Source organism: Rattus rattus, chromosome 14 (assembly GCF_011064425.1).
Source record: "Rattus rattus isolate New Zealand chromosome 14, Rrattus_CSIRO_v1, whole genome shotgun sequence".
NCBI classification, from domain to species: Eukaryota; Metazoa; Chordata; class Mammalia; order Rodentia; family Muridae; genus Rattus; species Rattus rattus.
In genome coordinates, this window is record NC_046167.1 from 48,596,741 (window position 1) to 48,611,044 (window position 14,304).

Below are 14,304 nucleotides of genomic sequence, written 5' to 3' on the forward strand. Positions count from 1 at the left end.
AATAGGAGGCAAAGTTTAGAACAGAGGCAGAAGGAACACCTGTTCAGAGCCAGCCCCACATGTGGCCCATACATATACAGCCACCCAATTAGATAAGATGGATGAAGCAAAGAAGTGCAGGCTGACAGGAACCAGATGTGATCTCTCCTGAGAGACACAGCCAGAATACAGCAAATACATAGGCGAATGCCAGGAGCAAACCACTGAACTGAGAACGGGACCCCCGTTGAAGGAATCAGAGAAAGGACTGGAAGAGCTTGAAGGGGCTCATGACCCCATGTGAACAACAATGCCAAGCAACCAGAGCTTCCAGGGACTAAGCCACTACCCAAAGACTATACATGGACTGACCCTGGGCTCCAACCTCATAGGTAGCAATGAATAGCCTAGTAAGAGCACCAGTGGAAGGGGAAGCCCTGGGTCCTGCCAAGACTGAACCCCCAGTGAACATGATTGTTGGGGGGAGGGTGGTAATGGGGGTGAGGCTGGGGAGGGGAAGCCCATATAGAAGAGAAGGGGAGGGGTTAGGGGGATGTTGGCCCAGAAACAGGGAAGGGGAATAACAATCGAAATGTAAATAGAAATACTCAAGTTAATAAAAAAAATAAAAAAGAGGAAGAAGAACGTGTGGATGTAATCAAGTGGAAATGGAGTGGCACTGAATTGAATGCCTGTGGCCCAGGAACTGGTACTTTAAGAAGGGGGGAGGCCTTGTGGGAGGGAGAGCACCCTCTCATAGGCAAGGAGGAGGAGGAGGAATGGGATGAGGGACTGTGGAAGTGGAGACTGGGGGGTGGGGGGGGGACAATGGCTGGAATGTAAATAAATAATTTAAATTACAAAAAGAAAAGAAGGAAGAAGGCATTATGTCACTGAGACAGAGAGACAAAACAACATACAGACTCAGACTGGTCTATGCCAAGCTAGTTTTCAGCAGCAAGCAGAAATCAGGACTGAGCTAGCTCTCCCCGCTAGGCCTTCACATGAACTAAGTCTGTTAACACCTTCAGTTAGTTGGAAGTTCAGCCTCCAGAATTGAAAGAATTTGTTTCTGGATTATTTCCTTTTGTTTTGGAAATTAAGCCATTTTACAATTTTCTAGTAGAGGCAGGAGAGATGGCTCAGTGGTTAAGAGTGCCTGCTGTTGTCCTCCAAAGGACCCAAGTTCATTTCCCAAGCCCATATGAGGCGGCTCAAACCCATGTATAACTCCATCTTCAAAGGATCCAAATTGCTACAAAGCTGGGATGGCTGTGAACTTGCTATCCTCTGCTTCCTCTCCTGAGTGATGGGACTATGGATGGGTATGTGATGCTGGGGATTTAAGCCAAGGTTTTCCTACCAGTTGAATGGTACCCAACCTAGTTTCTGTAACTAGTTTATAGTACTTCTCTACAGCAGCTAAGCATAAAGGCACTGAGAGAGAAGTTGAAAAATATAAAATTACTAAGAGTGAAATATAGCAGCCGAATTAACTCAAAGTGGGCTATCTAATGTTTAAACTGACCAAAACATAGGCAGAGATTCACTGTAGGACAATCATGGATATAAAGCTTGTTTTTGAAATATCTTAACACATAAACTATGAAGATTTCTCTTTTCTTCTTTCTTTAGGGACAAAATACCTTTATACAGACCCAACTGGCCTTAAACTGATGGCAATCCATCTGCCTCAGACTCCACTGTATGCTAATACTTTCAGCAAGATTGATTACTTCTTTGTTGCAGAGCCACATTCATCCAGAACATTTTCCCTTTACAGGCAGCAGATGTCTCACAGTGATTTTTAAGACCACATAATATATTCTATAAAAATAATCAGATTCTCTCCTGTATAGATCAGTTTTACAACTTGATACAAAGTAAAGTCACCAGGACAGAGGGATTCTTACTAGAGAAAATGACTACTGCAGATTTGTCTCCACTGTGGGTGGCCTCAGCCCCTAGGCAGGGAGTTCTGGATATTAAGAAAATAGTCTGAGCAAGCAAAGAGAGGCAAGCCAATAAGCAGTACTCCTGCTCGGTTTCTTTCTACTTTAGTCCCTGCATCCAGTTCCTGCCCTGAATTCTTCTCCTGATTTCACTCTGATGGACTGTGAGAGTGAAGGACATGTAATTGAACAAACCCGTTCCTCCCTATGCTGTTTAATTATAGAAATAGATACCTAACTAGAACACCTCTCTAACTGAGGAACAATTGCAATCTTTCCATATTGCTCTACACAGATTAATTTTTTATTAGGCCCATATTCCATATCCCCCACTTGCTAAAAATATAACTATTTATTCCATGTAGACCTTTTGTGTCTGTTATTATCTATTTTATTTCTGCTATGGCACATGCAAATGAAAGTGTCCTCAGCAGTAAAAATAACTCCAATGTTTCCAGTTTAGGAGACAGTTGTTATTTATTGTTAAGTGACATTTAAAACTTTTGGACCAGAATTGCAACAGCTTAACAATTTCCCATGGATTATTTCTGTAACCGGAAATAGAGATAGTGAGGTGAGCAGAGTGACAGTACCCTCTATATGTGTGTGTACATGTGTATATATGTATGTATGTATGTGTGTACATATACACATATATATAGCAGACATGAAATCTGAATAAGCAACTCTATAGATGAAAGACAGACTATTGAAATGAAGCTCATTTTCTGACAGATAGACAATGTGTCCCTCAACAATTCTATGAACCTTTAAGCTCATTGCCAGACTTTTGCTCTCTGCCAAGAATCATAGAATTCTACTACCTGCCTGATATAAAATATGAGAGTTTCATCTTATTAAGTGGTGAATTAGCTAGTGCCTAGGGTGGGCTTTAGGAAGCTATCAGAGCAAAGACAATACAGAAAGGACGATGGACTCCAGAGAGAAACTGTTGAAGAATGTTGACTGCCTGTGTGTTAGCAAGTCTCTCAGCTTGTGAATTTAGAAGTCAATGGCCACTTTTCTTAATGACCTGAGTGTAACTAGCACACATGGTGTATCCTGCTCTTTGAACTGTAATAAGTTTAACAGGTGAGAAGGCTTCCTCAGCTATTCTGAAAACAAACTGGCAAACCTTTCTGTAATGAAAACAAAAATGAATTCATGTTTGTATCTTAGGCTCTCCTTTATAAATGCACACCGGAATACTAAAGATGAAATAGGAAAATTTGTAGGCTGTAAAACAACCAGGTAAATTCCAATGCATCTCAAATATCCTAGCATAAAAGAAAAACTACTCAAATGCCTGTATAAATTTAAAAGGACTGGTGTGTGTGTGTGTGTGTGTGTGTGTGTGTGTGTGTGTGTGTGTGTGTGTGTGTGTGATCTACACCGAGGGATACGGACTGTGACCTCCGTTTTTCATATAGTTTTGTCAACAACCTGATAAGGTTTTTCCATGTTTGTTCTTCTGTTCTTCTTTGTCTCTCAGAAAACCACCATCTCCTCTGTACTCCATCGCTCACCATTGTACTTCATGGCCCATATTCAATCACTCAGGCCACAGGGAAGAGACAACGAACTGTGCCTGCCGCTGGGAGGAGCTAAGAAGTTTCCATCCCAGCACGGATGAAGGTACCTTAAGGTAACCAAGAGTGATTTGAACACACTGGGTCTGGACTCCTGCAAATATTTTTATAATTTAGAAACTGGAATTGAGGTTGTAGTGAAGCCTGCAGGGCAGGGATTTCTCTATAAAGGATGAAGGGCATAAAATGGTTTTAGGCATGGCATTTTTCTATTGTTCTCACCAGGAAGACATGGATATTCAAAACTGTTTCCACTCTTAGAGTTGCATCCACAAAATAGTTCACTTTCCTCTGAAAACATACCCAGAAGTAAAATATGAAATCACATTTCACAAAACAAAAGGGCATTCACGGAGGAAATGAGTAACAAAGACAATTAGAGGACGGGGTAATCTGTCCTGAAACTCAGTCTGGGTGTTCATGCGAGCATCTCTCAGTCTTATGCTATCTGGAGGTCTATCTGGATGCTGGAAACTGAAGCTCAGGAGGCAATAAATGACTCAACGCTTCTCGCTGAGTTGAGAACTGCTTGGGCATCTTGAGTTAGTTTGGCATTAGAGGCTGGACCAGGCTACACGCAGACGTTATACAAACAATGAGGCAGAGGCTGCAGAATGGGCCAGCCCAGATCCTAGAAGGAACCTAAGAAACCAGATGAAGCTTTGCCGATGGAGAACAGCATTTCAGTCTCATCTTCGGTCAGAAGTAGTCAAACCATCAGTAAGTCAGGCTGGTCCTCTCTCCTACTCATACCTTCCCTTCCTGGAAGCGCTGAGAATCAGGTTTCTAATAAAAGCTGCTAATTTTTATTTTAGTTCGTATATAAAAGTTCTGGGTTTCATTATGGCCTTTTCTAATTTTAAAATTAATTTATTGCTATTTGTGTGTAAAAATACTTTGCCTGAAAGTATGTCTAAGCAATGCATTCATGCTTGGTGTCCACAGAGTCCAGAAGAAGGCTTGGGATTCCCTTGGAACTGAGTCACAGATAGCTGTCAGCTACCACATGCGTGCTGTGTGTGAACACCATTATGACTTCTCTGTATGTATTTCCGTATAGGCTGTCATAATACCATTCCCCAAGATTCTCCTTTATATCTTAATAATTTCTTCCTTTCCACTTAAAATAGTCCCTTCTAGTACTGGTACACACACACACACACACACACACACACACAGTTTGCTTTCCATTACTGTGACAAGCATCATGATTATCACAACTTGAAGAGGAAAGGGTTTATTTCATCTTAGAAGTCTGTCGGGGCAGGAGGTAAAGCAGGAAACTAGAGGCAGAAACCGAGAGGAATGCAGCTTACACACTTGTTCCCCATGGCTAGCTTAGCCTACTGTCTTATGTACTTCAGGACCACCTACCAAGGGGTGGCTGTCTACGGCATCCATCATTCATCAAGAAAATGGCCTCACAGACCTTTCTAAAAGGCCAACGGTAGAGACAGTTTCTCAATTAAGATTGCTTTTTCTCAAATGACTGGCTTTTATCCAAGTTGACAAAAAAACCTAACCAAGAACACACACACACACACACACACACACACACACACACACACACACACACACACAGAGAGAGAGAGAGAGAGAGAGAGAGAGAGAGAGACAGACAGACAGACAGACAGACAGACACACACACACACACACACACACACACACACACAAAGACAGAGAGAGGGACAGAGAGAGATGGACAGACAGACACACACTTGCGTGTGTATATGTATATATGTGTACATGTGTATGTATATATGAACATGAACTTTCCTGATTAACTTTCTTCCTTCCTTCCTCTTCCTCACAATTTTCAGGTGGGCATAAACCATTCCCTCCCTATCTATCCTCAGAGATTATAATAACTCCTGATGTCTTCATGCAAATGCTGGAGTAAAACGAGTGAGTACTGGTGGTGAGCAGCAAGAGCAGGAGATAAGGCTCAGCAGGCAGGTGGAACCACACATATAGGTGATGACAAAAAGAAAGAACTTTTTCTTTCTTTCTTTCTTTCTTTCTTTCTTTCTTTCTTTCTTTCTTTCTTTCTCTTTTTGCTCAAAACCATCCAACACATTTTTATTTGTCAAAACCCCAGAAAAACTATTTAGCATAGAATAGTTTGGAATCTATTTACATTTTTTTATTTTTCTGGAAAGCATCAGTCCTGGGTGGGGAGGAGATGTTGTAAAAGTCCCATTTGAACTGTTCAGTCTGGAAATTCTGAACTACTTTGATAAAACTCGAGCACAACGGGTCCTGAGTCTGCCTCTATATTGACATTAGGAGGCATTTTAAACAGTCTGCCAAACCAAACATATTATTAATGTTCATAAATTACTACCCAGAGTCCTTGACAGCTACCCATTGTCTTTCATCAGACACATAAGTTCTAGTAAGTGCACAATTAGGTTAAAGGATAAGGTCACTTAGCCAGGAACAAGCCTGCTAATGTCACGAGCAGCAGGAGGCCGACTGTTGTAGTAACTAAAATATTTCCAAACAAAAGCATAGGGAGCGTTGAAAGTATCCTGTTTGCATTAACCTTGTGGTGCCATGTGTCTTACTGAGCACAAATCTGTAACAGATTTGTAATCTGTATGGAATGGGGAAGCTAGGGGGAGTGTTACCTAGAGGGGGCTCTCCTTTCTCAAAGGAGAAGGGGAGGGAGGTACTAGAAGGGAAGAGCTCATATTGAGATGTAAAGTTTATTAAAAAAACTATTTCATAGTATCAAAAAAAGGAGAGAGAGAGAGAGAGAGAGAATCAAGCAATCACATGGATGTAAAAAGAAGAGAATCCTCCTTAATTAAAGTCTATGGTGTGAAGCATCTTCCTGGATCACACAAAGGCCATGTTGTACCAATACATCTCCATCTTCCCTTCTGGGATACTAAGGCTCGGAGTTGATATTTCAGCAGTAGGTTCCTGTTCCCACAGCTTCAGCCCTTGCCCCCTTCCCTTTGCTGCTGTTCTTTTGTTTTGATTTTGTTTGTTTTGAACTCCCAATTAATGGTGTCCCATCACTACCTGGCCTGCTCCTGTTTTTCATTTTCACTATGTTTCCCTTGTTAGCACTTTGACCTAGTTTTCACTTTTCTTGGTGGCTTCCCACCATCCTAGGTAAGCCAGTACTTTCTGCTGAGTGGCCTAGGCTCAGTGAGAGGGCTGTGATGAAGGGAGGGGCACTTGGGCAATGGGCTGTCTTGAGTTGGCCCCCTTTCTGAAGCCCTTTGGACCCTTGAACCCAGCGTGTCACCCAGTGTATATTTGTCAACCACAATAGGATGGATGTACCAGCTAGGTGTGAAGATCTTGTCAAAATGCTAAGAGTTTAACAGCTCTTACTTCCAAAGGTTCTGAACTGTACTGTTCTATGCCTGCCTTTGTTCCTTGTGCTGGGTTAGATGGCCTATTCTCAGGAAGGCTCACTTACCTGTAACACTACTCTTAGTAATGTGAAACCATGACTTGCATGCTCTTATCCTCAAAACTCATTTACATCATCATCTTTTGCTGTCCCTATTGATCAGTGTCATGACTTCAAAGTTTGTGATTCTATGTGAGCTCTAGAGTTTCTTTTATGAAGACGACTCTGCCTTTATTCAATCTTTCATATTCATTTACTGAGCACTCTTGATTATGACAACGGCAGTGAGTGAGGAAAGGCCAAGACTGATTTAAAGCAAATAAGAAGAGAGTACAACATCATGACAATTAGAATTGCTTATCATGCTGAGCTGGGGATAGAGCAGAGTTGAGGGCACATACCCAGCATTCCTGGGACCTTGCCAGCACCACAAAAATTAAAAACAAAAAAGGAGCCAGGACTTTTTTACATTTCTAGAATTCATGAGCTAACCATTTGGTGTTTTCCAGATACAGAGAAGTTACACAGAACAACATAGTGATTCCTGTAAGGTCTTCCAGAACACCTTTGGGAGGCCAAGAAGTCAATCACTGCTTTATATGTATGGTCTGCTCTGGCACATGCTATGAAGAAGACATCTGTGGCTACAATCGTGCCACCAATTAAAATGCTGCGTTCACTCCAAGGGGGGCTTGCCTGACACCTTTGAGCAACCTTCTCTTTTGTCCTTGTGATTACTCCCTACCTGAATTTTGTCAACACTACTTTAGAATCTGGATCAACTTTTCTTTCCAATCTAAAGAAATTGGCATGTTACATCCACTGTGTATCAGTAAAGCCCATCCCCCTTCCTAGCAGAGACACATCTAGCGCATCGGTGGGCCTCTGCCATGCCAGCCTCACACGTGCTGCAAACACAGCGAGACTGCCATAGTTCCGCTTTAACTGAGAGCACTTGCTTTCCTCAAGTGTTAAGTCAAAGTGTTAAGTAGAAGTTGACATGCTTGTGACTCATTTTAAAATAGCAAATTATAATCAGCCGACACCATATGAAGCATGAAAGTCATTCTCTAAATCACATGTCTACAGATAGACTGAGCTGGGAAAATGTGAAGAAGAAACCCGAAACATCTACTCCATATATTACATTACCAGTTTGTCATCAACCCTCGGAGGATCTCTAAAATATGCTGATATTAAGGTTGCCATATTAAAAAAAACCTCTCAACTAGCTCATTGAAATACTTCTTAAAAGATTTATTTATGAGTGTCTGTGGTGTGCGTGTATGAAGGGGTGTCAGAGGACAGAAGAGGGCATCATGGAATACACTGGAAATGTAATTATGGGCAGATTGGAGCATACAGTGTGGGTGGTGTGAACCAACTCTGGAGGAGCAGTAAGTGTTCTTAATTTCTGAGCCATCTCTCCAGATCCCCCACACCTTCTCCCAAGTAATATTGTTTAAATAATGATTGGCATTTCAGGCAGTAAAATGTAGCAACTATGGTTGCTTTTAGCCTGTTGAAACAAAGAATACCCTTAATGAAAAACAAAGCTTGTTTCCTGACTGTACACGTGACTAGCTTGGGCTTGGGTCCCAGACTCTGGAGCTACAGTAATATTTCTCCAATAATAATTGTGGGTCCTAAAATGTTCTTTCTCTTTGGAATAATTGCTCCTTTGTCCACCATCTTTGCTTGGCCTTTTGTGGAATCTGCCATCAGATACCACAGAGCCTTGGACATGTGCCTAATTTTTTCTAGTTTGACATTTGGATACCTAATCTAAAGGTCAAATTCTGATGTATAGAAGTTTCTAAACCACGCTTCCTCCTTTGCTTACAGATGAATCCTCAAGTTTTAATTCCTTCATTCCTTTGAATTTACTCACTCCCTAACTCTCTCCAGAAAAAAAGATAAAACTGGGATACAGCACCTTTACAGTTAAAATAGTCAGCATAAATATTAGTCCAATATATTTGCAATTCTCAACTAGGAAGAGTCTCAAGTTGGGGGAAACCAAAAGGTTTAACTGTTGAAAAACAAACTAAAAGATCGCGCGCACACACACACACACACACACACACACACACACACACACACACACAAAAGCAGCAAAGAACCTGGCAGGGTGCCAGGGGCTAACTAACTTAAGCAACATTAAATAATGATGACTATAAGAAGGACTGGAGACATGGCTTGGTAGCCAAAGCATCTGCTCCTACTGCAGAGGACCTAAGCTTACTTCCCAGCAACCACATGGAGTAGCTCACCACCACCTGCAACATTAGCTCCACTCTTTTCTGCCCTCCCTGAGACCCTTATACAAGTGGTATGCACTAATACAGACATATATAAGAACAGTGAAGTGGAAATAAAGTGCAAAGTGTGGTAACTCAAACCTACAGTCCAGCGTGATAGGCTATACACAGAGGAAAGGCAGATCTCTGAGTTAGAGACCAACATGGCCTATACAAGTTCCAGGCCAGCCAGATATACACGCACACCCACTTGCACATACACACATACATGGTGTGCACCCATGCCCACATGTGCATGATCACATATGTACACACACACACACACACACACACACACACACACACACACACACACACACACACATCAAATATTGAAGAAGTACATAAACATCAATGGGATAGAATAAAAGAGGAACTTTGCAAGTCTCGTTCTCTCTCTGAGACCAGAGACACATGGGACAATGGTTCAAAATGAAGCTTATATGATGATCCAGAGGCTACCACGTGGTCTGTGATGGGGACATCTGTGTCAGCATGTCAATGTGATTTTCCCTTACCTCCAGATGCTCTAAAATATACGGTGGATTTGTCATGCCAAGCCTCAGCATGGCTCCCTCAGGAATCACTTCCACCAGCTTCCACAGGAGTGTGGGGAGATCTGTGCCAATGTCTCTGCCATAGGCCCCGGTGTCCTCGCTGGTCAGCCATATCTCACAAACACCCTCTGTGAATTAAAGAGGATAATTAACAATCCCTCACCATACAGCTGCTCACCCTTTTTAATGCAGTATTTTTCAACACTATTATGCAGGCAGGACGGGCATTCAATTGCAGAGAGAAAGCAGCTTATCCCTCTGTGGCAGTGGGTTATTAAGTTCATTTTATGAACACCAGAGAGTTTCAACAATGTCATAAATTACCAGTGTGCCCTATGAAGTCATTAACATTCACAGCCAATCAGTTCAAGCACGCTTCTCCAAAGCACTCTGATCAAAGCAAGAGCTTTAGACCCACTCAGAGAACACTCATTGAACACCATAAGCCCAGAACGGAGACAGTTCCTCCACAGAATGGGAACTGGGAGCAGATAACTCGGTAGGCAGCCTGTTACCAACTCCCCCACCCCCAATGTCAATTATAGTTAAGGATTATCTCACAAGTTATTGATTATAAGAAACCCTTTTTTCCCATAGTAAGTATTTTAATCTCTCTCCTTTATCCAATTAAAATAATTCTTTGTTTTCACATTTAAAAAATAACCATGGTTGTGTAAAAACTAAGTGGCTGCCTTAGAAACCCTTTACTAATTGGTTCAGACCTTAAGAGAGACGATTGATTGATTGATTGATTGATTGATTGATTGATTTATGTTTTAGGGAATCCTATCTTCAAATGCTGTGGCTTGAGCTTAGATGGGCAACATATGCCAGGAAGCTGAGGCAGGAGGATTGTCCTAAGTATAAGACCAATCTAGGTGTCAAACTTCCGGGTTAGTCTGGACTATAGAGCAAGTCTTTGTCTCAGAAAGTTAAACTAAGTAAGCAGATAGTTACAGCTCACAATAGACCCCTCCAAAAAACACAAGAAAATACTACTGGACCACCTAGTGCTATTAAAAATAAATAAAATAGAACAGGCAACAGCCACACAGAACCTTCCTGAACCCATATTCAGTGAGAGGATTAGCTAATATTAAAAGGCCAAGTGATTCAAAAGGCTAAAGTAAACAAAATGAGTGTGAAGTTAGTTCAGGCTCAGTTTATCCCTTGCTTATGAAGACCTCAACATACAGGGGCATTAATGTATTCTCCAGTGGGAAACACGAAGGAAGTTTCTAGAAATACACCTTAAAATTTCCACTTCATAACAGAATTTCAAAGAATATTTCATTGTAATAGCCAAGAGGCAACAAATGTGACTTCTCTGTGAACACGAATAGATTCCAATTGTAAAGAAGAAAGCTCACAACGGAGCTTTTAATTATCAGCAACGTGACCCATAGCTCCGGAAACTATTCTTTCTTTAGATAACATATATATATATATATACACATTAAGATTATTATTTTCAAACCTGCAACAATAACTATGAGCACGACTCAAGGGACCCAAGTTTAGATGTGAATGGCGGCTCAGGTTTCGCTTAGAGAATCAACAATCAGCAACAAGAACAAAATCTATCCAGAAGAAGTTCAGTTAAAAACAACAACTGAGGGTGTTTTTAGTATTAAAATCAGTAATGTAGCTGAGTGTGGTAGGGACACCTTTAATCAGAAGGCAGAGGCAGGCAGATCTCTGAGTTGGAAGTGAGGCTGATTTGGATACTGAATTCTAGACCAGACAAAGGTACACAGTGAGACCTTGGCTCAAAACCAAAACCAAAAATATAAACAACATTAGGATTGTCTTATGTGCTTCCTCCTTTTGAATGTACAGCTTCCAGAAATGATAAGCCCCAAAGAAATACGTGTGGCATGTAAGAACATTGCCTTTAAATTCATTCTATTTTCTCTGTTTAACATGAAGTATGCCAATACCTGTCCACCTCAAGGCTCAGGGAGCACAATGTCTAATGGGCAGGAAGAACATAAGAGAAGTGTGCTATGAGATGCTGTCTTTGAGCACAGGGGCCTTCTGAGGTTGCCCTCACAAGCAGACACCAGTCAGCACTCCAGCATGCAACGAAACTCACCGGGTTACACACTCAGAAGAGGAAAGGACATGAGGACAGCAGGTGGTTCATCCAGGGGATAAAGAAGGGAGTTTGACACGGGAGGTATTGGAAATAAAATAACCAAAAATTCAAGAAGCTAGTGGAAATGAAGTGGTCGTCTATGTACAATTCTACAGAAAGGGACACAGCATTGAGAAAGGAAAAATGGATGTCACGTAGATTTGGTACAGAATGGTATTTTTTAAAATCTCTTCCTCTTTTTGAAAGGTCAGGACTTGCACATCCCAAACTCCTCCTCTCTGTGTCCTAGGACAAAAACTCTCACCTAGTGACTAACTTGAAGCTTGGCTCTACTCTTCTCCAATTCTGGGCTCAGTCATGAAGCAGGCCACCTGTACTTTTCTAACTCTGAACTGTGAGACAAGAGGAGGCTCAAGTCTAGCCCAGTTGTGGGACAGGAGAGGTGACACTCCTGCTTGTCTCAAAACAGAACAATCATTGTGCTTCTCATTATATGATCAAGCTATGATGTATATACATGTATGAAATTGTCAAAAAATAAAAAGTCTCTTTAAAAATTTGTTCCAAGTAATGGTGTTGTCCTGATTTTAAAATTCTGTATGTCACTCATGCAAGCCCAGCTCTTTTTAAAGACAGGTTTCATGTACCATAGCCTGGCCTAGAGTGCACTCTGTAGCTGAGGATGGCTGCAGACCCATGGTTAGTATCCTGTCTCAGGCCCCAGATAATAAGACCGAACTACCAAGTCAGGACTCATACAACCTGCTTTAAAGAACTTGTAATTTCAAAAATAGAAAATCTCCAAGAAGAAAGATGGCCAAGTAACAACGTAAACACATTTTTAAACATTCTAAGAGAGGTTATAAAAATAGGACATTAACTGTGATTTTCCAGTTACTGGCATTTGAGCAACACAATGTGAATATTTTTAAATGAAAAGAATCTTAATTTATAATTTTTCCATCCAAATGGTTCCACGTACACCTTATGTAGAGAGAGCAAGACCCTGGAACAGTGCCTTTTCTGTTGTCTGATGAATATAGAGGGGAAATCACTCTGGACAGAATGGGAATAGCATCCGCTGGAGAGAACAGTAGTCTGCTGCCATACTGCGAAGGTGGGGAGCAATAGCCCATGGAGGGGGTGCGACTTCAAATTATATCACACAGGGGAAGCAGCGGGAAAACTAAATCACCACAACAGAAGCAGCAGTTTCTATGTCCCTAAGACAGAGACTGCTACAGTACACAGGCCAGAGGAGACTATGTGAATGGTAAGCCCTGGCCTTGCCAGTCCTGCCCTGCCATATCAATCCAAAAGCCTGTCAAAGACCTGCTGTGGATCAACAAGCTTCAGACTTTGTAAGGCTATCTTTCTGTCATTCACAATAGTGAGAGGGGCTGCCTCACACTTCTTACCACCGCGAAGCTATTAGGAAATGAAAGTAGAGCAAGGTGGAATCCCCGGTCTCATGTTTGGTGTTCCCTGAGTCTCATGATTATGCATATTGTAAACGGTCCGTGCCAGACTGAGCCTGTGCATGACTGTGATGGGGAACTGGGACTGCAGTCAATGAAAATGGGACCTGCGCTGACAAACAGACATGTCCACGTCTGCAAACTTAGTTGGCAACACTTAAAGACAGCAGTGCTCGCCTAAATGGCTCCAATCCATCAGGACTTCAGGTACTCAAGTCTTTATTTGTGCCTGTCTAATGTGTGCCCATAGCTGATCCAGATAGGGATAAAGCTTCTGTGGTCTAAGGCTGTCTATCACAGAGGCACTGTCGGGGCAGTGGGACAGATATATGAACCTTTCTGTCCACTTCTTGGGGAGGAGCAGGGCTGGCCTGAAAGCCTACGATGCCAGCCCCAAAGGGACAAATCCAGCTGCACTGGAACTTAACTCCAACTTTGAAAACTAAGAACATAACATGAAAAACAGAAGCATGAGTGACTGAGAGAAACAAATGCTCCACTAGCAGCTCCCATGCCTGTAGAAGCAAATATGAACAAAACCATACAAGCTAGCACGGTTTCCTAAAAAGAAGCTCTCCCTTTTCCTAACCCATTCCACCGTACGCGCTCCACTCATTTCCCCAAACAGTTTGTCCACCTGACAAGCTGAAGTGTGCCAGGCTCATCAGATCACAGCAACCTTGCAGACTGCTTTGATAAACAGCCTGAGGTTAGGAACGGATGAGATGCACTTTGAGCAGGAGACCCCTCTCAGTAACAAGTTAGCCATCAGAACCCAGTATCATCTTTCCTGACTGAGCAAGAACTCAAGAGGCTACACTCCCAACACTGGCTACTTCTTTCCGAGTGGAGACAATGCCAACAGCTGGGTTCGCAACACTGCACCACAGTAAACTGAGACGACAGAAGATGGGAAACACAGAGGCATAAAGGGTTAATAAAAAATGATCATATCCTCAATAAAATATTTTTACAACAAAA

The 14,304-nt window shown here is 42.0% G+C and overlaps 1 protein-coding gene across 1 annotated transcript in view; it reads right to left on the reverse strand.

Moving 5' to 3' along the window:
* Cdkal1 (CDK5 regulatory subunit associated protein 1 like 1) overlaps positions 1 to 14,304 on the reverse strand; it is a 267,428-nt gene that overhangs the window by 95,030 nt on the left and 158,094 nt on the right. The window contains exon 6 of the mRNA XM_032884235.1: positions 9,709 to 9,875. Within this exon, the coding sequence (XP_032740126.1) occupies positions 9,709 to 9,875 (167 nt within the window). The remainder of the gene's footprint in view (positions 1 to 9,708; positions 9,876 to 14,304) is intronic.